The following is a 23,336-nucleotide window of genomic DNA, read 5'->3' as shown; positions in this document are numbered from 1 at the left end:
TTACCTTCAGGGGCCAGCCATGCCACGATGAAGACAGAAGGGGCCAAAGCCTGAGACCAATGTGATTTGAAGAATAAAATTACCAGACAACAAAAAGAAAAAAAAAAATTAATTTTGTATTTTGTGATTAGAATATTTCAGATTTGAAATATGTATCCTGCTAGAGCTGGTATTAGACATAACTGGGGACCACAAAGTCCAGGCTGTGCTTCTTTAGCTTCCAGCTGGCTTAGGGCTCTCTCTCTGACTAGGGGGCAGTTGCCCTAGTTGCACTCCCCTAACATTATTCTTGCCATGTGTGACTAAAGTATTCTGTTAGCTTGATTTTTCTATGTAGCATTCTGTAGTAATTTGGTTTGTTCAGTTTTCACAATAGTGAAGGGGATATTTGTGAAAGGGAGGGGAGATGGGTTTTGTTGAACCTTGCTCTGTTTTATTTGTGTTTATAAAATGACAATTGTCAGAGGAGAAGCTTCCGCCCACACATGCGCCACAAAGGTAAGGGGGAGGGAGGGAGATAGATTTGGCCGGAGGGAGGGACGGGACTGCGTGCCTTCCCTCCCTTAAGTTTCTTTATGCCACGAAGGTAAGGGGGAGGGAGGGAGATTCTCAGGCCACTGAAGGACGGTTAGGTGGCGAGGGAAGGGTGGATGCTGCGGGGACGGGGCAGTGAAGGGGACGGCGGATTCAGGGATGGTGAAGGGGACAGTGGTCCGGTGACGGGGACAGATTTTTTCCCCGTGTCATTCTCTAATGTAATTCAATACCGACCTCTATTTGGGACCTAGCACTGAATATCCAAGTCTTTAGTGTGCCAGGAAATTATCAAGGTGCAGTTGATATCCAGTGCCATAAACAAAAAAAAAAAAAGAAAGCTAACTGGGCATAAAATTATTTTTAGTGTGATGTAAGTTGCCCAACTAGTTATCCAGACACCTCTACTGAATATCTGCAGCACGTGGATACTTACATCTTCGTCCCAATTCTATTCCAGACCCTACCGACACTAACCAGATAGTACTACAGTGGTAAGAGCAGATATTCAGTGGCAATTAGTTATCACTGAACATCTACTTTAATATTGGCGAGTGCGATTTAACCGGTCAAGAGTCTCTCCTGCCCATTTAAATTATTTTAAATAGAAATAATAGAATATGAATGCAATGGTGGAGAGTATATGGAGGGGAGTGGTATTGAAAGACTGAGGGCTCCTTTTACGAAGGTGCATTAGGGCCTTAACGCATGGAATAGCGTGCACTAAAATGCTGCGCACGCTAACCGCTACCGCCTCCTCGAGCAGACGGTAGTTTTTCGGCTAGCGCGCGCTATAGCGCATGCTAATTCAGTACGTGCGCTAAAAACGCTAACGCACCTTTGTAAAAAGAGCCCTGAATTTTATCTGTGGGTAGGTAGAGAAATTTTTAGGGCTCCTTTTACTAAGGTGCACGAACAGTCTTCAGCATGCACGCTAAATGCTAAGAGACCCATAGGAATGAAATGGGCTTCATAGCATTTAGCAGGTACTAATCATTAGAATGTACTAAATCTGTTAGCGTATCTTAGTAAAGTAAGCCCTGACGTATAACATTACATTATTTGTAACTCACTTCAAACCCTGCCATACTAAAATATGACTAAATAAATATTAATTTATTCAAGGCCTTTGAAGATATATATATTGAACAACGAAAAACCATCAAGACTGTATTAGAATATGCTGATAAGGTCTTCACGTATGTTTTCATATTGGAAATGCTTCTAAAATGGGTTGCATATGGATTTGTAAAGTATTTCACCAATGCCTGGTGTTGGCTGGACTTTCTGATTGTTGATGTAAGTATTTCTCAAAAATCTTTGCATATGGGTGATATTGTATAGACAGTGCATTTTTTCTAGCAAAAAAAGTGCTGGTACTCAAATACTAGGGGGTGAGTGCTGAAGGACCCACCCCACAGTAGCCTGGCCCCCTACAACCAGCCACAGAATCCATGAAAATGCAGCACTGAATGTGCAGAACCTGAGCTCTTTTATTAATACTTGGGAACCATTGATCATATTTTTTAAGCAATGGAAAAGGTGCCGGTACTCAGAACCCCTAAGTATCCCCTCAGAGATGAAGCATTTGTGCATGGTATTCTGATTTACATTTTGAATTTTACTCGGTAATATTCTAGAAGCAAAATGGTTGACTGTTTTGAACATTTAGCATGTAGAGAAATGAAGTGAAAATGAGGAAGGATAGCACACCTTGTGTTCCCTGGTGAGCAGGAATACAGTAGGATGTTTTTAACAGGAAGGCTTCTTTTTCTACTTCCAGCTAGAAAATATTTCCTCACTGTGGTCCGGTACTCATATCTGGTAGATTAAGTGAATGAGAAGAATTAGAGAAAGAGTATGGGGTTGATATTTAGCACTAATTATCTTGGTAGGAGAGTCTCTACACAGGTAAATAGCACTGACCAGGTCACCACAGGATATTAAGTGGCACGTAACTGGATAATGTTGCTGAATATCCTGTCTGACCATCATGGAACTATCCGGTGCAGAGGCAGAGACAAGGTAGAACTATGAGTTATCTGAGCACCGCCAATATTCAGGAAAAAAAACCATCCTGTGTTAACCAGGTAGCTATCCAAGTATTTAGTGCTGGTACCCATTGAAAGAAATGCTGTCAGCCACGAGCGCCCATGGGAAAGCAAGGGCAGCAGTAGATTACAAACACCAGCTCTAAAATCACAAGGCCATGCATTGGTTTCGGCACTACTGTACACTAGATGTTTCAGTAAGCTGGGTAAACAGAGTCCCAAATGAATGTCCCAAGAAGAAAGATATCGCAATAGAGATTATACTTTCTGCCTAGGAGGTGATGATCCTTAGGGCCAATCAGAAACAGAGAAATATATCAAAAAACTTGTTTGATGAGAAGCAGAGGATGTTCCCATCTCACTAGGCCTTTTTGTGTCTTTCAAGGACTGATAACATATTTTTAACTAGTTGAGAAGTCTCTCCCTGAAGAGAAAATATGAAAAAAATGCTGTTTTTAGCAGTCTCTTAGCCAGAGAAGAAAATATATGATTTTAAAAGACAGTTCAGCTGATATTCCATCCACAATGGTCAGTGATTTTTTTTTTAATGCTGACTGCCAGAGGCAGAACTAGCCCTGGATATTTGGGGCTAATTTCTGCTGTGAAAGATGCTGCTCCGGGACCCAGCCAATATTCTAGTAGTACCATGAGGCTGTCGTTGGAGGTCGTGGCAGCCATTTTCAACAGTCTAGTCATGCAGGGTAGGAGCAAATGGGTATCGCTTCTACCCACATGCCTCACTAGGGAGGTCTATAGGGTGGAAAATAGTGAGGCAGCATGGGGGACTTTGGATTTTCTTTAGGAAGAGGGAGGGATGTATATTGTTTAGGAAGTGGGAGGGAGATCAGAAGGAGGGATATGCTGTTTAGGAGGTGAGAGGGGGATCAAGACAGTAGGCAAACGGAACTCTTCTGCTACTACCTGGAGGTTAATCAGGCAGGGGCCAATATTCATTCTGGTGTTTTGTTACTTCCATGGCTAAAGTTAGGCAGCCTTTTCTTGACCAGACTTTAGCCACTTGCTTAACCAGTTAGCTGTGTAGAGAAGACCACATAACCAGTTAAGTCCCAGCTTCTCCCAGGCTCTGCCCAAATGCCGGCTGGAGACTGCCTGGATTGTGCAATCAGGTAGGCCTCACAGTGTGATTTTCAGGAGTACAACCATGTGTTTTTTCCATCATGCATCAAATATAAAAGAATTTATGAAATAATACTCTTAAGTTAAAATAGTATTTTTTGAATGGTTAAATTAGCTGGCACGATTCTTTATGCATGGAAGACCCTTGGGACTTATAGTGAAACATGGAAACATGATGGCAGATAAAGGCCAAATGGCCCATCCAGTCTGCCCATCCACAGTATCCACCATCTCCTCCTCTTCCTAAGAGATCCCACATGCCTGTCCCATGATTTCTTGAATTCAGACACAGTCTTTGTCTTCACCGCTCTACTGGGAGACTATTCCATACATCCACCACCCTTTCTGTAAAATGTATTTCCTTTAGATTACTGCTGAACCTGTCACCTCTTAACTTCATCTTATTCCCTCTCATTCCGAAGCTTCCTTTCAAAAGAAATAGATTTACCTCGTGCACATTTATGCCACGTAAGTTTTAAACATCTCTCAAGAAAAAATGTAAAGAGTAACAATATAAACACCACATCAAATCAAAAATTTTTATATTGCTCGCCAGAGTTGGGCTGTGGTGCCACTATAAACATTTAATACAAAAAAGGTGGAGCAAAAGCCTCAAATTACATAAATATTCAGCAATCAATAATTCTGCTTAAATTCTTTCATTGGTAAAAATCTTCACCACCGCCAAAATGTAATTATCGATTGGATACTACACCCATCACTGTGCACAGGGAAAAAAACAAAAGTTTACTTACCTTGGAACCATGGTCTGAAGACCGAACGCTGGGTAGTGACCCCTAAAAATTCACCTTTTGTTGGAATTTCATTTTTTGGGGACTACAATAGAGCAGAATTGTCAGTATTCAGAAAGCAATATGGTGGCCCCTGCTAGGTTTTCCTGCTAGCCTACACGAAGGATATAACAACATTATAACTGTTTGGTGCTCCCTTGTGGTTTAACAAGACATATAGTCTAACCAGTTCAATATATAGGACAACTGAAGCAGCACCAGATGGTATCAAACAGTTAGAACATAGGTGTCACCATATAATGGCTGTAGAAATACTCCTTCTGATATTTTTGACCAAAATAAATATTTTTGAATATTTCCCAAGTTGAAATTTTTTTTTTCTTTTTTTGCATCATGAGCAAAAAATTAAAGCACTAGGGGTAAAATTGTCTGCAGTTCAGAAATTTTGAGATACCGAGACCCTAGCCTATGTTAATATTATCATTATTTGAAGGTAAGAGCATAAATACCAGCACCTGCACGTCTGGAAGGAGTGTAAATGCAGTGGGCAAAACTGAAGAGCGATTGTGAGGCAAGTAAGTAAGAGGAAAAGAAGGTCACTTTGGTTCTCAAAAGTAGTAGCTGAGAAGGTAAGGAATAAGAGGTTAGCTTTCATAAACTACAAAATATCGTAGAAAGAGGAAGACAGACAAAAATATCTGGAAAGCAAAGATGGAAGACAGACAAAAATATCTGGAAAGCAAAGGAAGAAAAAATAGCTGACACAGTAAAATGGGGAGACAAGACATTTTTTAGATATATTAGTGATAGGAAGAAGTGCAAAAGTGGGATTTTGAGACTCAAAGGTAAAGGGGAGGATTATGTAGAAGCTGATAAAGAAAAGGCCAAATTGCTTAACAAATATTTCTGTTCTGTGTTCACGGCTGAAGTGACGGGAATGGGACCGCAGAAGACAGACATGAATAGTGATGAAGGAGTACTAGAACCTGATCAATTTTCAGAGGGTTATGTTCGTGAGGAGCTAGCTAAAATAAAGGTAGACAAAGCAATAGGGCCGTATGGTGTACATCCGAGGGTGCTGAAGGAACTTAGGGAAGTTCTGGTGGCTCCACTGACTGACCTTTTCAATGAGTCTCTAGAGTCAATAGTACCAGAGGACTGGAGAAGGGCAGAGGTGGTCCCTCTTCACAAAAGTGGAAGTAAAGAAGTAGGGAATTACAGGCCAGTAAATCTGACTTCTGTGGTAAGCAAATTAATGGAAACGCTTTTAAAAGAGAAAATGGTCAAGTTTCTGGAATCCTGTGGATTACAGGACTGGAGGCATCATGGATTCACTAGGAGTAGGTCTTGTCAGACAAATCTGATCAATTTCTTTGACTGGGTGACCAGAGAATTGGATAGAGGATGTACGCTAGATGTGGTGTATTTAGATTTTAGCAAAGCCTTTGACAGTGTTCCACACAGACATCTAATAAATAACCGAGTGCCCTTGGGATGGGTCCCAAAGTGACGGGCTGGATCAGGAGCTGGTTGAGTGGAAGGCGACAGAGGGTAGTGATCAATGGAGATCGCTCTGAGGAAAGCGATGTTACCAGTGGTGTGCCTCAAGGTTCTGTTCTTGGGCCTGTTCTTTTTAACATTTTTATAAATGATATTGCTGAAGGGTTGTCGGGTAAGATTTGCCTTTTTGCGGATGATACCAAAATTTGCAATAGAGTAGACATGTTGGATGGTGTGAATAACATGAAGAAAGACCTGGCAAAGCTTGAGGAACAGTCTGAAATTTGGCAGCTAAAATTTAATGCTAAGAAATGCAAGGTCATGCATTTGGGCTGCAAAAACCTGAGGGAACAGTATAGTTTAGGGAGTGAAGAACTTATGTGCACGACGGAAGAGTGGGACTTGGGTGTGATTGCATGTGATGATCTTAAGGTGGCCAAACAGGTTGAAAATGTGATGGTGAAAGATAGAAGGATGCTAGGTTGCATAGGGAGATGTATGGCCAGTAGGGAAAAGGAGGTATTGATGCTTCTGTATAAGACTCTGGTGAGACCTCATTTAGAATATTGTGTACAATTCTGGAGACCACACCTTCAAAAAGATATAAAAAGGATGGAATTGGCCCAGAGGAATGCTACTAAAATGGGGTGTGGTCTTTGTGATGAGGTCTATGGGACAGACTTAAAGATCTCAATCTGTATACTTTGGAGGAAAGGCGGGAGAACGGAGATACGCTAGAGATGTTTAAATACCTAAGTAATATAAATGTGCATGAGTCGAGTCTCTTTCATTTGAAAGGAAACTCTGCAATGAGGGGGCATAGGATGAAGTTAAGAAGTGATAGGCTCCGGAGTAATCTGAGGAAATATTTTTCTACGGAAAGGGTGGTAGATGCATGGAACAGTCTCCTGGAGGTGGTGGAAATAGAGACTGTGTCTGAATTCCAGAGGGCCTAGGATAGGCACGTGGAATCTCTCAGACAGAGAAAGAGATAATGGTTACTGTGGATGGGCAGACTAGATGGGCCATTTGTCCTTTATCTGCCATCATGTTTCTGTTTTCTATGTTAAATGGTGCATATTCAAATGTGTTCTATTTTAGGTTCCTGTTATTTGTCAGACAGTTTTTCTTCAAATTAATCATGTGAATGTATGTAAGAGTGTGATGATCTCTCCCCCCCATGTCATAGGAGGATTTCCAAGAGAAAGCAGGCCACCCTGGATTTGGAAAGTCCATGACATACAATGCAATTACATGTACTGACAAAAAAAATTTAGAAGGCAAAGAAAAATAATTGCTTTTCCATTTCTGTCTAGGTATCTTTGGTCAGCTTAATAGCCAATGCCTTGGGCTACTCAGAACTAGGTGCCATTAAATCCCTTAGGACACTAAGAGCATTGAGACCTCTACGAGCCCTGTCACGATTTGAAGGGATGAGGGTAAGGTAACATTTAAAAAGTTAATTGTTTGCACTTACAGATTGCATGTAAGCAAACCTAAAGAAAATTAAATGTAATATATAAAACAGAAATCAGGAAAAAACTAACAGGAAAAATGATGCAAGTTAACTGATATGGGCATCTAATATATTCTTTGTTAACCCTGCAAGTGTATTATACAATATAATTCTCAAAATATGTCTTCTTTGAGCCCTTCCAGCTGACTGCTTTCCTCTCTCTATCCCGGCTTGAGAAGGAAAAGAAAGGAGGGATATAGAATATATTAGATGCTCATATCAGTTAACTTGCATCATTTTTCCTAAGTTAGTTTTTTCCTAATTTCCATTTTATATATTACATTTTGGATCTTTGGTGGACTTGAGCTGATTTAAGTTAAATTAATACTTCTGAAGTGTTGTCCTATTTTTAGATTTCCTGACTTAATAAGCTTTCTGTACAAGTATATCTTGAATTGTATTTTTGAAAATGAATAAATAAATAATTTTTTTTTTTAAAGAAAATTAAATGTATGTAACTACAGAAATGTAACATTTAGTATCTACTATCATGGAAATATACATCCTGCCATTATATCGGGCAATGGTGCGTCCGCATCTGGAGTACTGCGTCCAATATTGGTTGCCGTACCTTAAGAAGGACATGGTGTTACTCGAGAGGGTTCAGAGGAGAGCGATGCGTCTGATAAAGGGGATGGAAAACCTTTCATACGCTGAGAGATTGGAGAAACTGGGTCTCTTTTCCCTGGAGAAGAGGAGACTTAGAGGGGATATGATAGAGACTTACAAGATCATGAAGGGCATAAAGAGAGTAGAGAGGGACAGATTCTTCAAACTTTCGAATAATAAAAGAACAAGAGGGCATTCAAAAAAGTTGAAAGGGGACAGATTCAAAATGAATGCTAGAAAGTTCTTCTTTACCCAACGTGTGGTAGACACCTGGAATGCGCTTCCAGAGAGCGTAATAGGACAGAGTACGGTACTAGGGTTTAAGAAAGGATTGGACAATTTCCTGCTGGAAAAGGGGATAGAAGGGTATTGATAGAAGATTACTGCACAGGTCCTGGACCTGTTGGGCCGCCGCTTGAGCGGACTGCTGGGCACGATGGACCACAGGTCTGACCCAGCAGAGGCATTGCTTATGTTCTTATGTTGATACTACCTTTTTCTACATAAAAAGCAACCTGAGAAGAGTTATTCTCAAAAGAACACCTAAAATTAGGTGCCTAAAGTATGTGCGTTATTAAGTGCAAATTCTAATTTGTATAATGGCAATTACCAGCACAATTGCCGTTGAAGAATGTTAGCGTAAATCCCCAGGTATGTGTCTAACTTTAGATGCAAGCAATTAACACTAGCTCAGTGGCTGGTGCAAATGCTCGTGTCTTAACTACTATCAAAAGCATAATGGACAGTACTCAATAACTGTAGTGCATAAGCACTAGGCATGCCCATGACCCTCCCATGACCTCACACCTCTTGCTGCTGTGCACCAAAAAATGTATGTACTAAGAAAACGTGTAACTAAAATTACTGCCAATAAACTACAATTATAGCAAGTTATTGATTCATAATGCCAATTAGTACTTAATTTAATAATTAAATTATGCATGTAACTGGCAGAATTCTAAAATCCATCACTTATACAAGGAGAAGAGATGACCAGGATGTTCAAGCTGATAATAGTGTTTAATAGATGTCTCATTCATACATAATAAACCCGACATGGGCCGTGTTTTTCAACTTGTCTGCATCAGGGGTTCAAAATCTAGAGAGGTGTTGGTACACTGGGTGCTTAAGAATTGAAATGCTATAAAACAGTCAGAGTAATGTAACCAGCGTTGAAAAACAATGTTCATGGTGGCAGAAACCGCTCTGTGCACAAGAATTATAGACTATTTCTTGCAGGCTGGCTAGAGGGATGCTTATTCCCTCTGGCCAGCAGACCTACCTCCATAGAATGGCGGGCCTTCCTCTTCCCGGTGTATCCTGGGATGCACCAGGGATGGGCCTTAGGTCCTGATTGGCCCAAACGCCTAAGGCTCCTCTCATAGGAGGGGGCCTTAGGCACCTGGGCCAACCAGAACCTTTGACTTCCTTCTGAGTTCATTCTGGGATGCACTGGAAGTGGCCTAAGATTCCGATTGGCCAGATCCCTTAGGCCACCCTGAAACCAGCGTCCTATACAGAATTTCCCCCAAAATGACCAGAAAGTCAGTTTCGAAAATGGCCACTTGGTCATTTTGACTACTAAGATATCCAAGTGCTGGTTTATGCCAGTCTAACGTTTTGGAAAATGAGTCCCAAAGCGTTTATGTGCGGAAGTTTTCCTGACTTAGCTGGAGTTTTTGCAGGTGGAATTAAGAAAGGATAAATACTTATGTGCATACCTTATAAAAGACATCTTATAATTTTTATAAGGAGGATCAAATATCAGCTTTGTTTCAAACTAGAGATCTTTCATAACTTAAGAAAATGTATTAATCTATGACAGAAAAGAATCAGCATCCATTTCTACTGTATTAGTGGCAGAGTTCTATATTTACTGTCACTTTCCTCAGTCTCAAAGAAACAGATGCACACTCATGGTTCAGAGCTAGACATTTCTAATAATCTTCACCAGACATCTTAAGCACTTAATCCCAGGAGTACAACAATGCCCTCTACTGTCCTGAGTAAAATTTATTTTAGGATCCAGTGCACATCTCAGTAGAACTTTTCTTCTTTACTGCTAATCTCCAAACAGGATAAAGGATATTTTAGCATCATGGGACTACTTAAAAATGAAGGTTTCTCGCAAAATATTCAAAACAAAACTATATTCCCAGCTGTTGTTGAAAATAGAATCAGCTGGCCACAAATTGTTTTATACTACAAAATGGGCTTATTTTACCTTTACTTGCCTTATGCTAACCAGCTGTTCCATTTTGTGACATCTCTCTTTTCTAATATCCAGTCCTCTAAGTAGATGGAAACTAAACAGCATGATGCCAGCTATGTTTGTTCATTTTATCATTATTCTTTTGAGGTTGTAATACTGTATTAGGGGAGTTCTAAGGAATTCAACTCCACTTGTTATAATAAGCATATTGTTGACTTTAATGTTTATTTCTGTACTGATTTATTGGTTTTTTTCAATAAAACTAAAACAGACTTGACATAAAATATCTTTTTATCAAAGTATCATTGCTAAGTATGAAAACATAAAAGTTATAGCTATAATACCAAGAAATTTGCTCCATTAAACACAAATAATAGCAAATTTTAAGAAAAATGGAGCTTTATCATTACATTATATCCCACATTACAAAGGAAAAAAACACACCGCCATGTGTGAAAAGTTAAACCAAAAAAGAAGTGGAGAAGGGACACAATCAAACAACTTCAGGGACAATCAATTTATTTAAACATTGTAAATCAATGATACACATATAGCATATACATAAAGCAGGCATAAAAACAAAACTTTCAATCCTTTTTCATACTGGACCCCAACACGGTCTGTGTTTCGGCTAAGGTAACCTTCTTCAGGGGTGTATGAATGAATCCCAGTAGATGGTGTCAGAATCAAACCAAAAGGATTACTCTCGATATCTAGTAAAGAGCCTGCTGCCTGACACGGTATCTGAAAAATGCAATGTAGAAGAACGCTGCGAACTGCAAGATGTCACTGCAGTTCATAGCGTTCTTCTAAATTGCATTTTTCAGATACCGTGTTCCTGAAGTTGTTTGATTGTGTCCCCACTTTTTATTTTTTTTTTGCTTTACCATACCGTACCATATCAACTCTTGTATCCCACAAATGTCAGGTAGGAATCATTGCAGCTTACACAATATTAGAATTGCTACAGAGACATATATTACAAAGAAATTTAATTGAAGATATGCAGGAGACTGCATGGGAAAGAGTCAGTGCATTGAGGAAAAAAGGTGAGTTTTCAGTGCTTTCCTGAATTGGAAATATGTAGGTATTTGTCGAAGGCTGCCCAGGAGGTTGTTCCAGATTCTGGACCCCTGAAACCCAGTGGTTTTGAGGGACCCCAGGATGGGTTTTAAAAACATTTTTTTAAATTATTTTCTGATCAGGCACAATCAAATTCATGGGAAAAACTTCAATTCACACAGTTTTTCCAACTTTAGGTTTTTCTGGACGACCCTACTAATGCTTTTAGGATATGCTAGTAACTCCAGTCCATAATGTGCTTTATGCTGGAAGGTATTTTTGGAAATAAAAATGCAGCATTAGAAAATAGCAAGTTACCATTTCCAAGAGGGAAATTTTAGGCTAGTTCTATATTTCTGACAACTATAAGACATGCAGCATTGATTTTAATGGATGGAATCAGGGACTACAGATACCACCCTGCTTTGGGATGTAAGTTCAAAACAAGGATTGGCCAACATTTCCATGGTTAAAACTGTTTTTTGCGTGCAAATATAAAGTTTGTGGAGATGAAATTAGGAAGCCGTGAGTGCTTATTTGTGTACTTTATAAAAGACACCTGTTTTTACAAGTTTAAAAATGCATATTAAACATGTGGAGGGACATAATCAAAAGAATTAAGTCCATTTTGGTCTAACTCACAAGTCATCCAAAGTTGGACACGGGAAAAGGTCCATTTTCAAAAAATACGTCCAGCATATTTTTTTTTCCAAAAATCATCCAACTGTACGTCCAGCCATCTTGATTGTCCAGACCGCTAAGTCGTCCATCTTTATACCCCATTTTCGTCCAAAAATTCATCCAAGTCAAAAATGCCTAGAAAAAGACCTTTTGGATGTGGGAGGGGCAAGAAAAGTAAGGGACTGGACACCCAGACATGGCAACAGAGTAGTGGGGCACCTTACAGGGCACTGCTGTGAACTTCACAAAAAGGGTGCCACATAAACATCTCACAACAGTTCCCTTAATATGTCATGGTGAGCCCCCCCAAAACACTCCCAGAATCTACTAGACCCACCTATCTACCACCCCAATAGCCCTTATGGCTGCAGGAGCCACTTATATGGCAGTACAAAAGGGTTTGGGGTTTTTTGGGGGGTGCACATGTTTCTCCATGAATGCAGTCATTAGAGTGGCTTATGGGCCTGGGTCCTCCTCTCCATGGTTCACTAACCCACCCCCAAGACTACTTAAGCCACCTCTGTGCAGCTCTACTAGGCTTTCCTATGTCAGGCTGCCAGGTGCTGATGTTCTGGAGGCAGATTTGTAAAGTTGTTATTATGTTTTTTTTATGGGGGGGGGTCAGTGATCACTGGGTCTGTGTGGGGGGGTATGTAATTTGTGTCTGCAGTGCTTATCTGGTTACTTTGGATGCCTTTTGTAGACTTAGACCTGGTTTTAGATGACCTAAGTCACAACGTCCAAGTTCTGTCTAGGCAGTGTTCTAAAACCTTCGGTTATACATGCAGTACGACTAAGTGTAGGATGGCACACATCCCACTTAAATCCTGCCCTCACCACTCCTCCTAAAATGCCCCTTTTAGCTGTGGTCGTTCAGCAGCACTATGAAGGCCTAAGTTGTTTTTAAATACGTCTAAAACCCTTGATTATCGGCACTTGGACGTTGTTTGCTACTGATCATCCAAGTGCCGATTTAGGCTGGTTTTTAGACGTTTTTCTGTTTCAATTATGGGCCCCATACTTTCCAGGAACAATTTGCCATTCTAATAAAATATTGTTATATCTTTTACCTGTAATTCCTCTAAACCTTTTTTCTCTATTTTCATTAGGTGGTTGTGAATGCCCTTATGGGAGCAATTCCATCTATCATGAATGTGCTTCTGGTCTGCCTTATATTCTGGCTCATTTTCAGCATAATGGGAGTGAATCTGTTTGCTGGCAAATATTATCACTGTGTTAATACTACCACTGGTGAGATGTTCCCAGAGACTGTAGTGAATAACGAAAGTGAATGCTTTACGCTGATAGATCAAAATCAAAGTGCCCGATGGAAGAACGTGAAAGTAAACTTTGATAATGTGGGAGCTGGATATCTTGCTCTTCTTCAAGTGGTAAGTGAGCATACATCATATGCATTCTACAGTGTATTCTCTAAACATTTGTTTGAGCATAAGTTTATATCTAGAGCTTCTGATTGTAGACTTTAATTGGGAAAACACCAGTAAAACACTCCTTGTGCCAAAAAAGTAAAATAGGTGTTTATTTGATAAACTCCCCAAAATCCGTATTCCCCTAGCACTCTTTCACACCTCCCTTTTCCTGTGATTCTGCACTCCTGTGCTTTTTCCGGGCTGACAACTCTTCAGCTGTGCAAGTGTATCTGATTCCACTGGAACTGCACTGACATAGATACTGATAAACACTGAATTTTTTTTCCTTCTCTTAAAGAATCTCTAATTGACCGGAAAACAAATTGCTAATTTCGCCATTTACGAACACCTACAAATAGAAACTGTAATTATATTTTCCATTTTAACTACAAAACATGTATGCCAACGATAGTGAAGTTAAATATGTGTTTTCCAACCTTATCCTGGAGACAAACCCAACCAGTTAGGCTTTCAGGATTACCAAAATGAATATGCATGAGATAAATTTGCATGCATATCTCCAGTATGTTCAGATTTACAGCGCAATGTATTCATTGTGGCAGTCCTGAAAACTCAACTGACTAATTTTTCATTCAGAGCAAACTTTGGGAAATCTGAGGTAGAATAACAGGTCACATTTAAAGAGAGGAATATTTTTTATTTTATATATTTAAACTTGAATTAAATATTTATTTGTTTAATTTATTTTCTATTCCATTCTCCCCAGCGAACTCAGAATGGGTTACAGGTTAACATACATAATATACAGTTAGTGGTATACAATTTGTCATAGTTACAGTACAAGTTTTTCAATATAAGTTTTTATCCAAAAAACCTCGGTTTACGAGTAACCCGGTTTGCGAGTGTTTTGCAAGACGAGCAAAACACTCAGCAAACTTTTGACTCGCAAACCGAGCATTGACTCGATTTGCGAGCCCCCACCTGACCCGACCGCGGGATCCAACAGTATTGCTCCCCCCGAGGCCACCGGCGCTGCGTCCTCCCTTCACGATCGTCTCCTCCCCATCTACCGACCGGCCCTGTCCTTACCTGTCTGCCACAGGAGTTAGAAAGGGCCTGCCGCCAGTCTGCTGCTGAGCCTTGAGCATCTGCGCATGCTCAAGGCCTTCTGGATCTCATCCTCACCGAGATTCTCATGAGACTGGAGATCTCATGAGAATCTCAGAGAGGGTGAGATCCAGAAGGCCTGGGAGGGGAGTGGCCTGTTTGACATGTTTGGAGGAAGCTTGGTTGTCATGTAGCCTGGCACCATGCCGTGCAAGGGTTTGAATGCTAGCATCAGGCCCTTAAAGATGCAACATTTGGCTATGGGTAGCCAGAGGGCTGATGATAGAGCCTGGAAGACAGGGTCATGGGCATGGAGTTTTTTCAGAAGTCTGATTGCTGAATTGAGCCTTCAGATTCTCACTACTCACTTTTCCTAGTCCTATATCTTCTTTCACATGTTACTTCTATCACCAAAGTTTAGAAATGAGCCCCCCACTGCTAGCTAAGGCCCTCTTTTACTAAGGTGCGCGCTAAACGCTAATGCGTGCATGTTAGTCTATGGACGCTTTTGCATTTAGCATGCGCTAATTCGATTAGCGTGCGCTAATCGGTTAGCGCACCTTAGTAAAAGAGGGGGTAAATGTTCTTCTCAATATTTCCAATTTGTCTTACTTTTTAGGCCACATTTAAAGGATGGATGGACATTATGTATGCTGCTGTTGATTCAAGAGCTGTAAGTACAATATATATTATAAATTCATGTTAAGTATAAATAGTAATTTACAAAATGTAAGTTTAACATTTTAATTGAAAATATTCATAGTTCGAGGGCAGTTTTAGATGGAAAACAAAGATGAAAATGTTATAATATGCTTCTATCACTTTATGGTGCGGCTGCACCTCAAATACTGTATACAATTCTGGTTGCTGTATCTCAAAAAAGATATAACGGAATTAGAAAAGGTACATAGAACGGTGATGAAAATGATAAAAGGAATGGGATGACTTCCCTATGAAGAAAGGATAAAGCGGCTAGAGCTCTTCAGCTTGGAGAAGAGATGGCTCAGGAGTGATATGATAGAAGTCTATAAAATACTGAGTGCGGTGAAACGGGTGGTTGTGAATCACTTGTTTACTCTTTCCATATATACTAGGACTAGGGGGCATGCAATGAAGCTACTAAGTAGTAGATTTAAAACAAACCGGAGAAAATATTTCTTCACACAACGTGTAATTAAACTCTGGAATTCATTGCCAGAGAATGTGGTGAAATCAGTTAGCTTAGCGGGGTTTAAAAAAGGTTTGGATAATTTCCTAAAAGACAAGTCCATAGGCCATTATTGAGATGGCTTAGGAAAATCATAAGAACATAAGAATAGCTTTACTGGGTCAGACCAATGGTCCATCTAGCCCAGTATCCCGTCTTTGCGGAGGCCAATCCAAGTTACCGCCCCATGTCTGTCTCAACAGCAGACTATGGAGTTTTCCTCCAGGAACTTGCCCAAACCTTTTTTAAAGCCAGCTACATTAACTGTTCTTACCACATCCTCTGGCAATGCGTTCCAGAGCTTAACTATTCTCTGAGTAAAAAAATATTTCCTCCTATTAGTTTTAAAAGTATTACTCTGTAACTGTGAATGTTCCCTAGTCTTTGTAAATATTGATGCAGTAAAAAATTGAACCACCACTCAGGATTTTGTAGACTTGCTTATTCCTAAGATAAGCAGCATAAAATCTGTTTAATACTTGGGATCTAGCTAGGTACTTGGAACCTAGGTTGGCCTCTGTTGGAAATACGATACTGGGCTTGATGGACCTTCGGTCTGTCTCAGTATGGCAATTCTTATGTTCTTATGTCCACTTCAGGGAATATTATGAGTAACAAAATTATGCCTAAGCAAGTTGACTCACAAATTCCTAAACAACAGCATTTTGCTTGGTATTTTTGCATTAATGCATTTTGAGCGTGTAAAAGATACAGAGGATGGGACGATCACATGCAGTTTACCTATGGAATTAGACCTTTTGCCACATGCTATTCTTGTCTGCTTCTTCTGATTATTATTTTTCACAGACTACTTGTTATAATTTTTCAAATGTGGTCTAAGTAAAAATACATTGTAAAATTTTCTGTCTCATGCTCCTGTCTCTTTTTGTTTGATTGTGCTGTATTTATTTTTACTTTCCTCTGATATCTTATCTTTCTCTGTCTTTCCTGCTTCTTGGAATCCCTTTCACTCTGTCAATTTTATTTTCACTTCTTTTTTTCATTGTTTCTCTTTACCACTGTTTCTGTCTCCTATTGCTTCCTTAATCCACCCAATATAGCCTATTCTCTGGCACTTCCTTAACCTTTCAGCTTTCCTTCAGCCTTTCTCTACATCTACATGCATGTACCCTAGGCAAAATCAGTTCAACCTTTCCACTGGTTTCCTCTTTTTGACTCCCTTTTATCAAGTCACATTAGGATTTTTATCACCACCTGCTGTGGTAAAAGCTCCAACGCTCATAGGACTTCTATGAGCATTGGAGCTTTTACTGCAGCGGTCGGCATAAAAAACCTAACGCGGATTGCTAAAAAAGGGCCTTTGTTCCCCTTCCTCTTCTTTCCTTCTGCTTCCTATTTCTGTCTTTTTCGCTTTACTTCTTATTCTCTTCTTTTTCTTTTTCAATTTACTTCTCCCATGGTTTGTCCCCTGACTACCTGACAAATCTTCTTTTGCATCCCAGGTCATATCTTCAGTGCTGTTGCAGCAGTCTTTCTCCCTTCCCTTCTTCTCCTGCCTCTTCCCTTTCCTTAGAGTTTAGTCATTGATTTGCTCCCCAGCTCTCAGTGTGCTGTTGAGCAATGATATTTTGTCCCAATCCTTAAGCAGAATCAGTTTTAGCTCCTTCCCTGTCAGTCAAGAATTCAAAGAAGCCTCTTAACCAGCAGTAGGAGCAGCAATGTGTATTCTTCCAGGTGATGTACTGTATCTTCTTTATCGAAAGGGTCAGACAATTTCAGCTTTCTTTACATGCAAGGCACTGTACTCTTTCTTGATTTGCACAGTACCAATACGCAGTGATTCAGTTAACAACAGAGATACATGAATTACGATCGCCTAAATTTTCCTTTTTGGTGGGCAAATTTATGCTCCAGTTATAAATTTGAGAAAATGAATGCTGATATGTTGGGGCATAGCAATATATTTAAACTGGTTTGGAGCCCGTTGACATCTTTTGATTCAGTATAGTTTAAAAATACCCTTCAGTTTAGTTGGTTCTATGTCTTAACTTTTTGTTTATTTTCACACGCACATCCAGGGAAGGGGGAAAGGATGGGTGGGAGGTGGGTGGGATTGCATTATTATTTTACAGAAAGAAAGGTTACTGAATGATTATATGTATTCGTGCTTTTATTGATCAATCAGTGGGTGGGTGGGTTAAAATTATTTCTTAGATATGTTTGTAAGACAAAAGTGCTTATCTTGTTTTGCTATATGTCCACATACTTGTTTATTGTACTATTAATATTTTAAAAATCAATAAAGTTTAATTTTAAAAAAAACCCCAAAAACAATGTGCACTTCATTAAAACCACCATTGTAAAGATCAATAGTGGCACTAATTTTGACTATCTTAAGAAAAAAATCTGAGATTAATTTATCTTTAAAACTAGACTACCTTCTCAATTTAGAATTAAGTTATAACGCATGACTCTGATTATGTTTCTATATGACTACAGGACTTCTGTTTCTATTAATTTTATGCATTTTTAAAAGTTATTTTGACTCCCTTTTGTACTATCTTCCCTAGAAATGTCTGTTTTTCAGTTATTTTATTAAGCATTCAAGTACAATATGACTTTTCCTGATAATCAACAAAGAGAAGCAAATAGGTTTGTTTTTAGATGGGTCTTCCAAATTACACCTATTATTCAGGTCATTTTAGTATACAATAAAATATAATATAAAAATAACTCCGTTGAGACTTTTCCTAAGGACAAGCGCTTTTTTCTCCATTTTGTCATAAATTGTGTAAAATATATATTACAGATAAATAGTGCTGCTGATGCTCTAACCTGATTTTATGCAGTTACATTCCCAGCCGAAGTATGAAGAAAACCTGTACATGTATATCTACTTTGTAATCTTTATAATCTTTGGGTCATTCTTCACTTTGAACCTCTTCATCGGTGTCATCATTGATAACTTCAACCAGCAAAAAAAAAAGATAAGTATTTTATGGGCTTGTTTTCTAATTTTAGTGGAGACATAAATTTAACAAGATGCTTGAGTTTCTAAATTGTAATTAATTACTTTATAAACATGTTATGTAGATGCTTAACAGAATTAATTATAAGTTATATGAGAGCCCATCAAATGGACTGGCTAATGTTTCTACAGTTTATTCACTGTTTTCTAAATATCGTCAGGTCATTTTTCAGCCATCACAAAACCATATAAATATACAAAAATAGTAGGCTAATTTAATAGGCACATGGCCTCATTCCCTCTATCCGGAAATATTTAAAAACAAGTAGGAGTTGAGCAATTTCTTCCCAAACCAAATATTTAAAAAAAGATTTAGTAGTCAAATACTGAACAGGGATTGGTCAATGAAGGGACCAATCATCAAATGCAGTGAGAAAAATGAATACTTATTAAGAATTTCCCCTTAACCAGAAGGGCTTTGTGGAGGTTTCAGGAATTTGGAGTTGGTAGGCTGGGAAGTGGGGAAGCTCCTGCACTTTCTAAATATTTGTGTTGGAAAGGAATGGGAGCCACTCTAATGGTACAGTTTATTTTTTTCAAATATTTGAGTTGGGAAGGTAGGGAGGGGGGGGGGGGATGTTATACAGAGAGCAGCTGAATTTTGCTGCTCTTTGTATAACTTGTAGGTCCCTCATGGACTTGCAGAAACCATATAATCTTAAAGGCATAAATTACATGTTTAAAATTGCACATGATGACCTTAACCTTACATATAGAACTTAAACATTATCATGTGTAACTTTAAACATGACATAACTGGGGCTCTGTATTACAAAAGCTGGGCGCATCTAATCTACAATGTTTACAACATTACATGTAGGTATATGTTTATGTTTATTAAAAACTTGATATCCAGCACATGCTAAATTTAAGCACATAATTTTAAATTAAAACCAGTTAGCGCTAGAGGTAACCGCAGAAACACCTTCCAGAGGGCCCTATAAGCAAGCACTTCAGGGTTTAGTGAATGTTTATATGAATGAGGAGGGTGTCTTTGGTAAGTTTGGTTGACTGGTTTGTGTTGTGGGGTGTGCCTGATGTATCCTTAGAAGGGGGGTGCTGAGGATGGGGGGTTCTTTAACATGGGGGGACAACATAATATAAAACCAAGGGGGTGGGCGGATGGGAGAATGGGGCTGATTCTAATTTCATACTAATATTCTATGGGGGTTTATTGCTTCTTTAGTAGGGTGAGCCGATGTCCTTCCGGTCCTGTGTGACCTCTGTTCGATGGCTTGCTTCTGGCAGGAGGCACAGAAGTACCCCTTTTGATCTGTATTACCTACATCCCCTTTGCTGATGCTGTTTGCAATGGTTGTATTCTTTTGTCTCGCTCACATATATGTTGCTTGTGTTATTCCTGTTCTCTTGTTGCCTCCTTAATAAAAATGATTTTTTAAAAAAAACCCCAAAACAGCGCTAATAATTGCTTGTTAAGAAGCCAGTTATCAGCGCTCATTGACTTGTAATTCAATTAAGTTGCACGCACAAATTGGGCGTACACCTAAATTTGCACACAAATCTCGAAGTACTATTTTATAGAATTCAGGGCTTATTTTATAAAATGTGCCTTTGCCATACCCATTCAACCTCTCCCCCCCCCCCCCCGGCCCACACACACATACCTACTAGAATGCGTATATAGATAGCCTGATCTTTTAAACAAAAGTAGGTAGAATCAGTGGTGTAGCTAGGGAGGTTGGCAGCCGGGGTGGTGGCGCCCAGCATCGTCACTCTGTGTGCCCACTGCTCTACCCTGCCGTTTGAGTCCCGCCCCCTCGAGTACTTGTTTACATGTTCACTGGTGTAAGCAGCATCCTCCATCTGCTGTTTGCGCCGGCCTCGGCTCCCTTCTAATGTTATGTCCAGGTAAATGTACACATACAAATGGGTCAATATTTAAACTCGTACATGATCAGCGTTTGTTCTTAACCCTGGCTGGAATGTTTAAATTATTCACAGATATTCAGTGCCACTTTCCAGATAGTGAGCAGCGCTGATTATCCAAGAACATTGGTGAGCGCCACCGTTTTATCAATAATAGTGATTTTCAAACTGCAATCTAACCTAGTTATTCAGATGATGGTCTGAATATCGCCTCTCCCTGGCTGTCTTCCAGCTCCACCCTCATGCCACCCACATACCACCCCAAGGCAATCTGTAAGGATATTCAGCAACACTATACAGATAGGAGCAAATTCTATAAACGGTGTCCTGATTTTAGGCAGCCTACCACTGTCTAAAAGCTGATCGGGACACACGTTCTTGAAAAAAAACCTTCCGAGGCAGGCTGCCTACATTGTAGGTGCCTCCAGGAACCTAATGAGGCACGTATGGATGCCTAACTTCGCCTAAGGCTAGGTTAGGGCGTGGTTTCGCCTGGAAGTGGCTTTAGGTGAGCTTAGGCAACCCTAGGCGCCTCCCTAGACCTGTGGAAGGCACCTGAAATGTAGGTCAGCATTTTGCTGGCTTACATTTCAGGCGTCTTCAAGTAATGTGCCTGCTGAACTAATCGGCAAGGAAACCTCCCTGCTGTGATCAGTTTTTGCAGCCACAGCAGGGACTCCCCCCCCCCCCCCACAAAGACTATTGGTAGGAGGGATGCCCAGTTCCTCCTGCCGGACAGCCCCATCCCCCGTAATGACTGTGGCAGGGGGATGCCCAGTCCCTCCTGCCAGACACCCCTGTAATGACCGCAGCAGAAAGGATGCCCGGTCCCTCCTGCCGGACACACCCGAACACTCCCGGGGGGGGGGGGGGGCTTAAGGGATCTGGCCAATCGGAATCTTAGGCCACTCTCAGCGCATCCCGCCTAAGATTCCGATTGGCCCAGGTGCCTAAGGCCCTTCCCATGGGAGGGGCCTTAGGCGCCTGGGACAATCAGGCCCTTAGATCCCTCCCCAGTACATCCCACAATGCTCTGGGAAGGGGCAGGTCTGCTATTCAGATGAAAGCGGGCTTGCTGGAGAAAGCATCTGGCTGTCCAATTACTAAAGGTAGGGGGGTTCAGGTGGGCTGGGGGGTGGTCTGGTTGGGCAAGACGGGGGGGTTCCGGCTGGGCTGGAGGGTCTTGCTAGGCTGGGGGATCTGGTGGCTTACCTAAGCAGAGGGGTGGGGAATGTCCAGCAGGAGGGACTGGTCATTCTGGGGGGGGGGGCTTTGCGGCATTCGGACAGGAGGGACTGGGCATCCCTCCTGCCGGTAATCTTCGGGGGGCACTGGATGGGACCTGAGACCCTGCCACAGCCACTAAACTGATCATGGCAGGGAGATCCCTTGCCACCATCAGTTCAGCGGTAACGTGATTCTCTAACTAGAGTCTGTAACATGGGCGCTGGTTAAAGTGGTAGTTAGGCGGCTTAGGGCGATTCTTTATAGGGCTCCCGTGTGTGATTCTCAAAAGCCACTTAGGCGGCTTCTGAGAATGGGTGTCCTATACTGAATTTGGGACATAGTGCCACTGAATATCTGTGGTCAGCACCTGGTTAGGGAATATCTGAATAACAGCAGCAATCCAGATAGTCCCTTTGAATATAGTCCTAACAAGGTTTGTATGCTATGGATTCTATGCTAAATTCCATTAATTTATTTTATGATGAATAGGTAAGGAACACTTTGCTGAAATTATCCAGTAGTTGTAACCAGTTTTGATTTTATTTCTTCAATTTGGAGGTCAAGACATCTTTATGACAGAAGAACAAAAGAAATATTATAATGCAATGAAAAAGCTGGGGTCCAAGAAACCGCAAAAACCAATACCTCGACCATCGGTAAGAAAAAAATGTTTCTTCTATGTAATTTTTAAAGCACTATTTATATATTTCAAGTCACTAGAGAGCTTATTATAGTGTTTCTAAATTATATATGAGCTCTTCCTACATTTGTGAAACTGATATTTTTGTAGTGATTTTTAAAGTATCAGTTCAGATATTTTACATTAATACATAATATTATCCAGGGACAAGCAGGCAGTATATTCTCACATGTGGGTGACATCGTCCACAGAATCCGGACATGGACAGTCAAAATCTTTACTCTCACAAGTGGTGTAGTAAGGGGCGAGCAGGGCAGAGGACGGACTGCCCTGGTCGCTGTCTTTGTGGGGATGCTGGGACCTGTCTTCCTCTCCGTTTCCCTGTAATTCATTAACCCTTCGCCGGCATGAGCAGTATCTTCAACCTGCTGCTCGTGTCGGCCTCAGCTGTCCCTCTGAAATCACTTCCTGGTCACGAGAGTTAACAAGGGAGTGAACGGCAGGGAGGTGGGGAAAAAGTGGATGGCGTCACTGCCCCAGGCGCCTCCTTCCTTTGCTATACCACTGACTGCCTATATCGTGCAAGTACTGGTGCCTTCCCACCTAATGTCGGCTAGTGGTACCATCAGTTTCTCTAAGTACGTTAAACTTTATTGGGTTTTTTAATGCTTTCACGTTTATTTTTTCTTTCAGTTTAGTCATTTAATTTTTTTCCTTCCTTCCATTTGTTTAAAAATTCTTAATTTTTTATCAATTTTCTTTGGGGGAGGGAGCTTAAGGCTCTTTTCAGTTTGTTTTCAAGCCAGGAATAGCACTTTTCAGCTTGTTTTCAGG

The 23,336-nt window shown here is 40.5% G+C and overlaps 1 protein-coding gene across 1 annotated transcript in view; it reads left to right on the top strand.

The window, feature by feature from the left end:
- Positions 1-23,336, top strand: part of LOC117360466 (sodium channel protein type 2 subunit alpha-like) — a 233,013-nt gene that overhangs the window by 190,999 nt on the left and 18,678 nt on the right. The window contains exons 21-26 of the mRNA XM_033944243.1: positions 1,660-1,833; positions 7,291-7,413; positions 13,164-13,445; positions 15,172-15,225; positions 18,570-18,707; positions 22,414-22,518. Of these exons, the coding sequence (XP_033800134.1) occupies positions 1,660-1,833; positions 7,291-7,413; positions 13,164-13,445; positions 15,172-15,225; positions 18,570-18,707; positions 22,414-22,518 (876 nt within the window). The remainder of the gene's footprint in view (positions 1-1,659; positions 1,834-7,290; positions 7,414-13,163; positions 13,446-15,171; positions 15,226-18,569; positions 18,708-22,413; positions 22,519-23,336) is intronic.

This window comes from Geotrypetes seraphini, chromosome 5 (genome assembly GCF_902459505.1).
Source record: "Geotrypetes seraphini chromosome 5, aGeoSer1.1, whole genome shotgun sequence".
In the NCBI taxonomy this organism is placed as follows: domain Eukaryota; kingdom Metazoa; phylum Chordata; class Amphibia; order Gymnophiona; family Dermophiidae; genus Geotrypetes; species Geotrypetes seraphini.
Note: the sequence above shows the minus strand (reverse complement) of the source record. Positions and strands in the feature narration are given on the sequence as shown.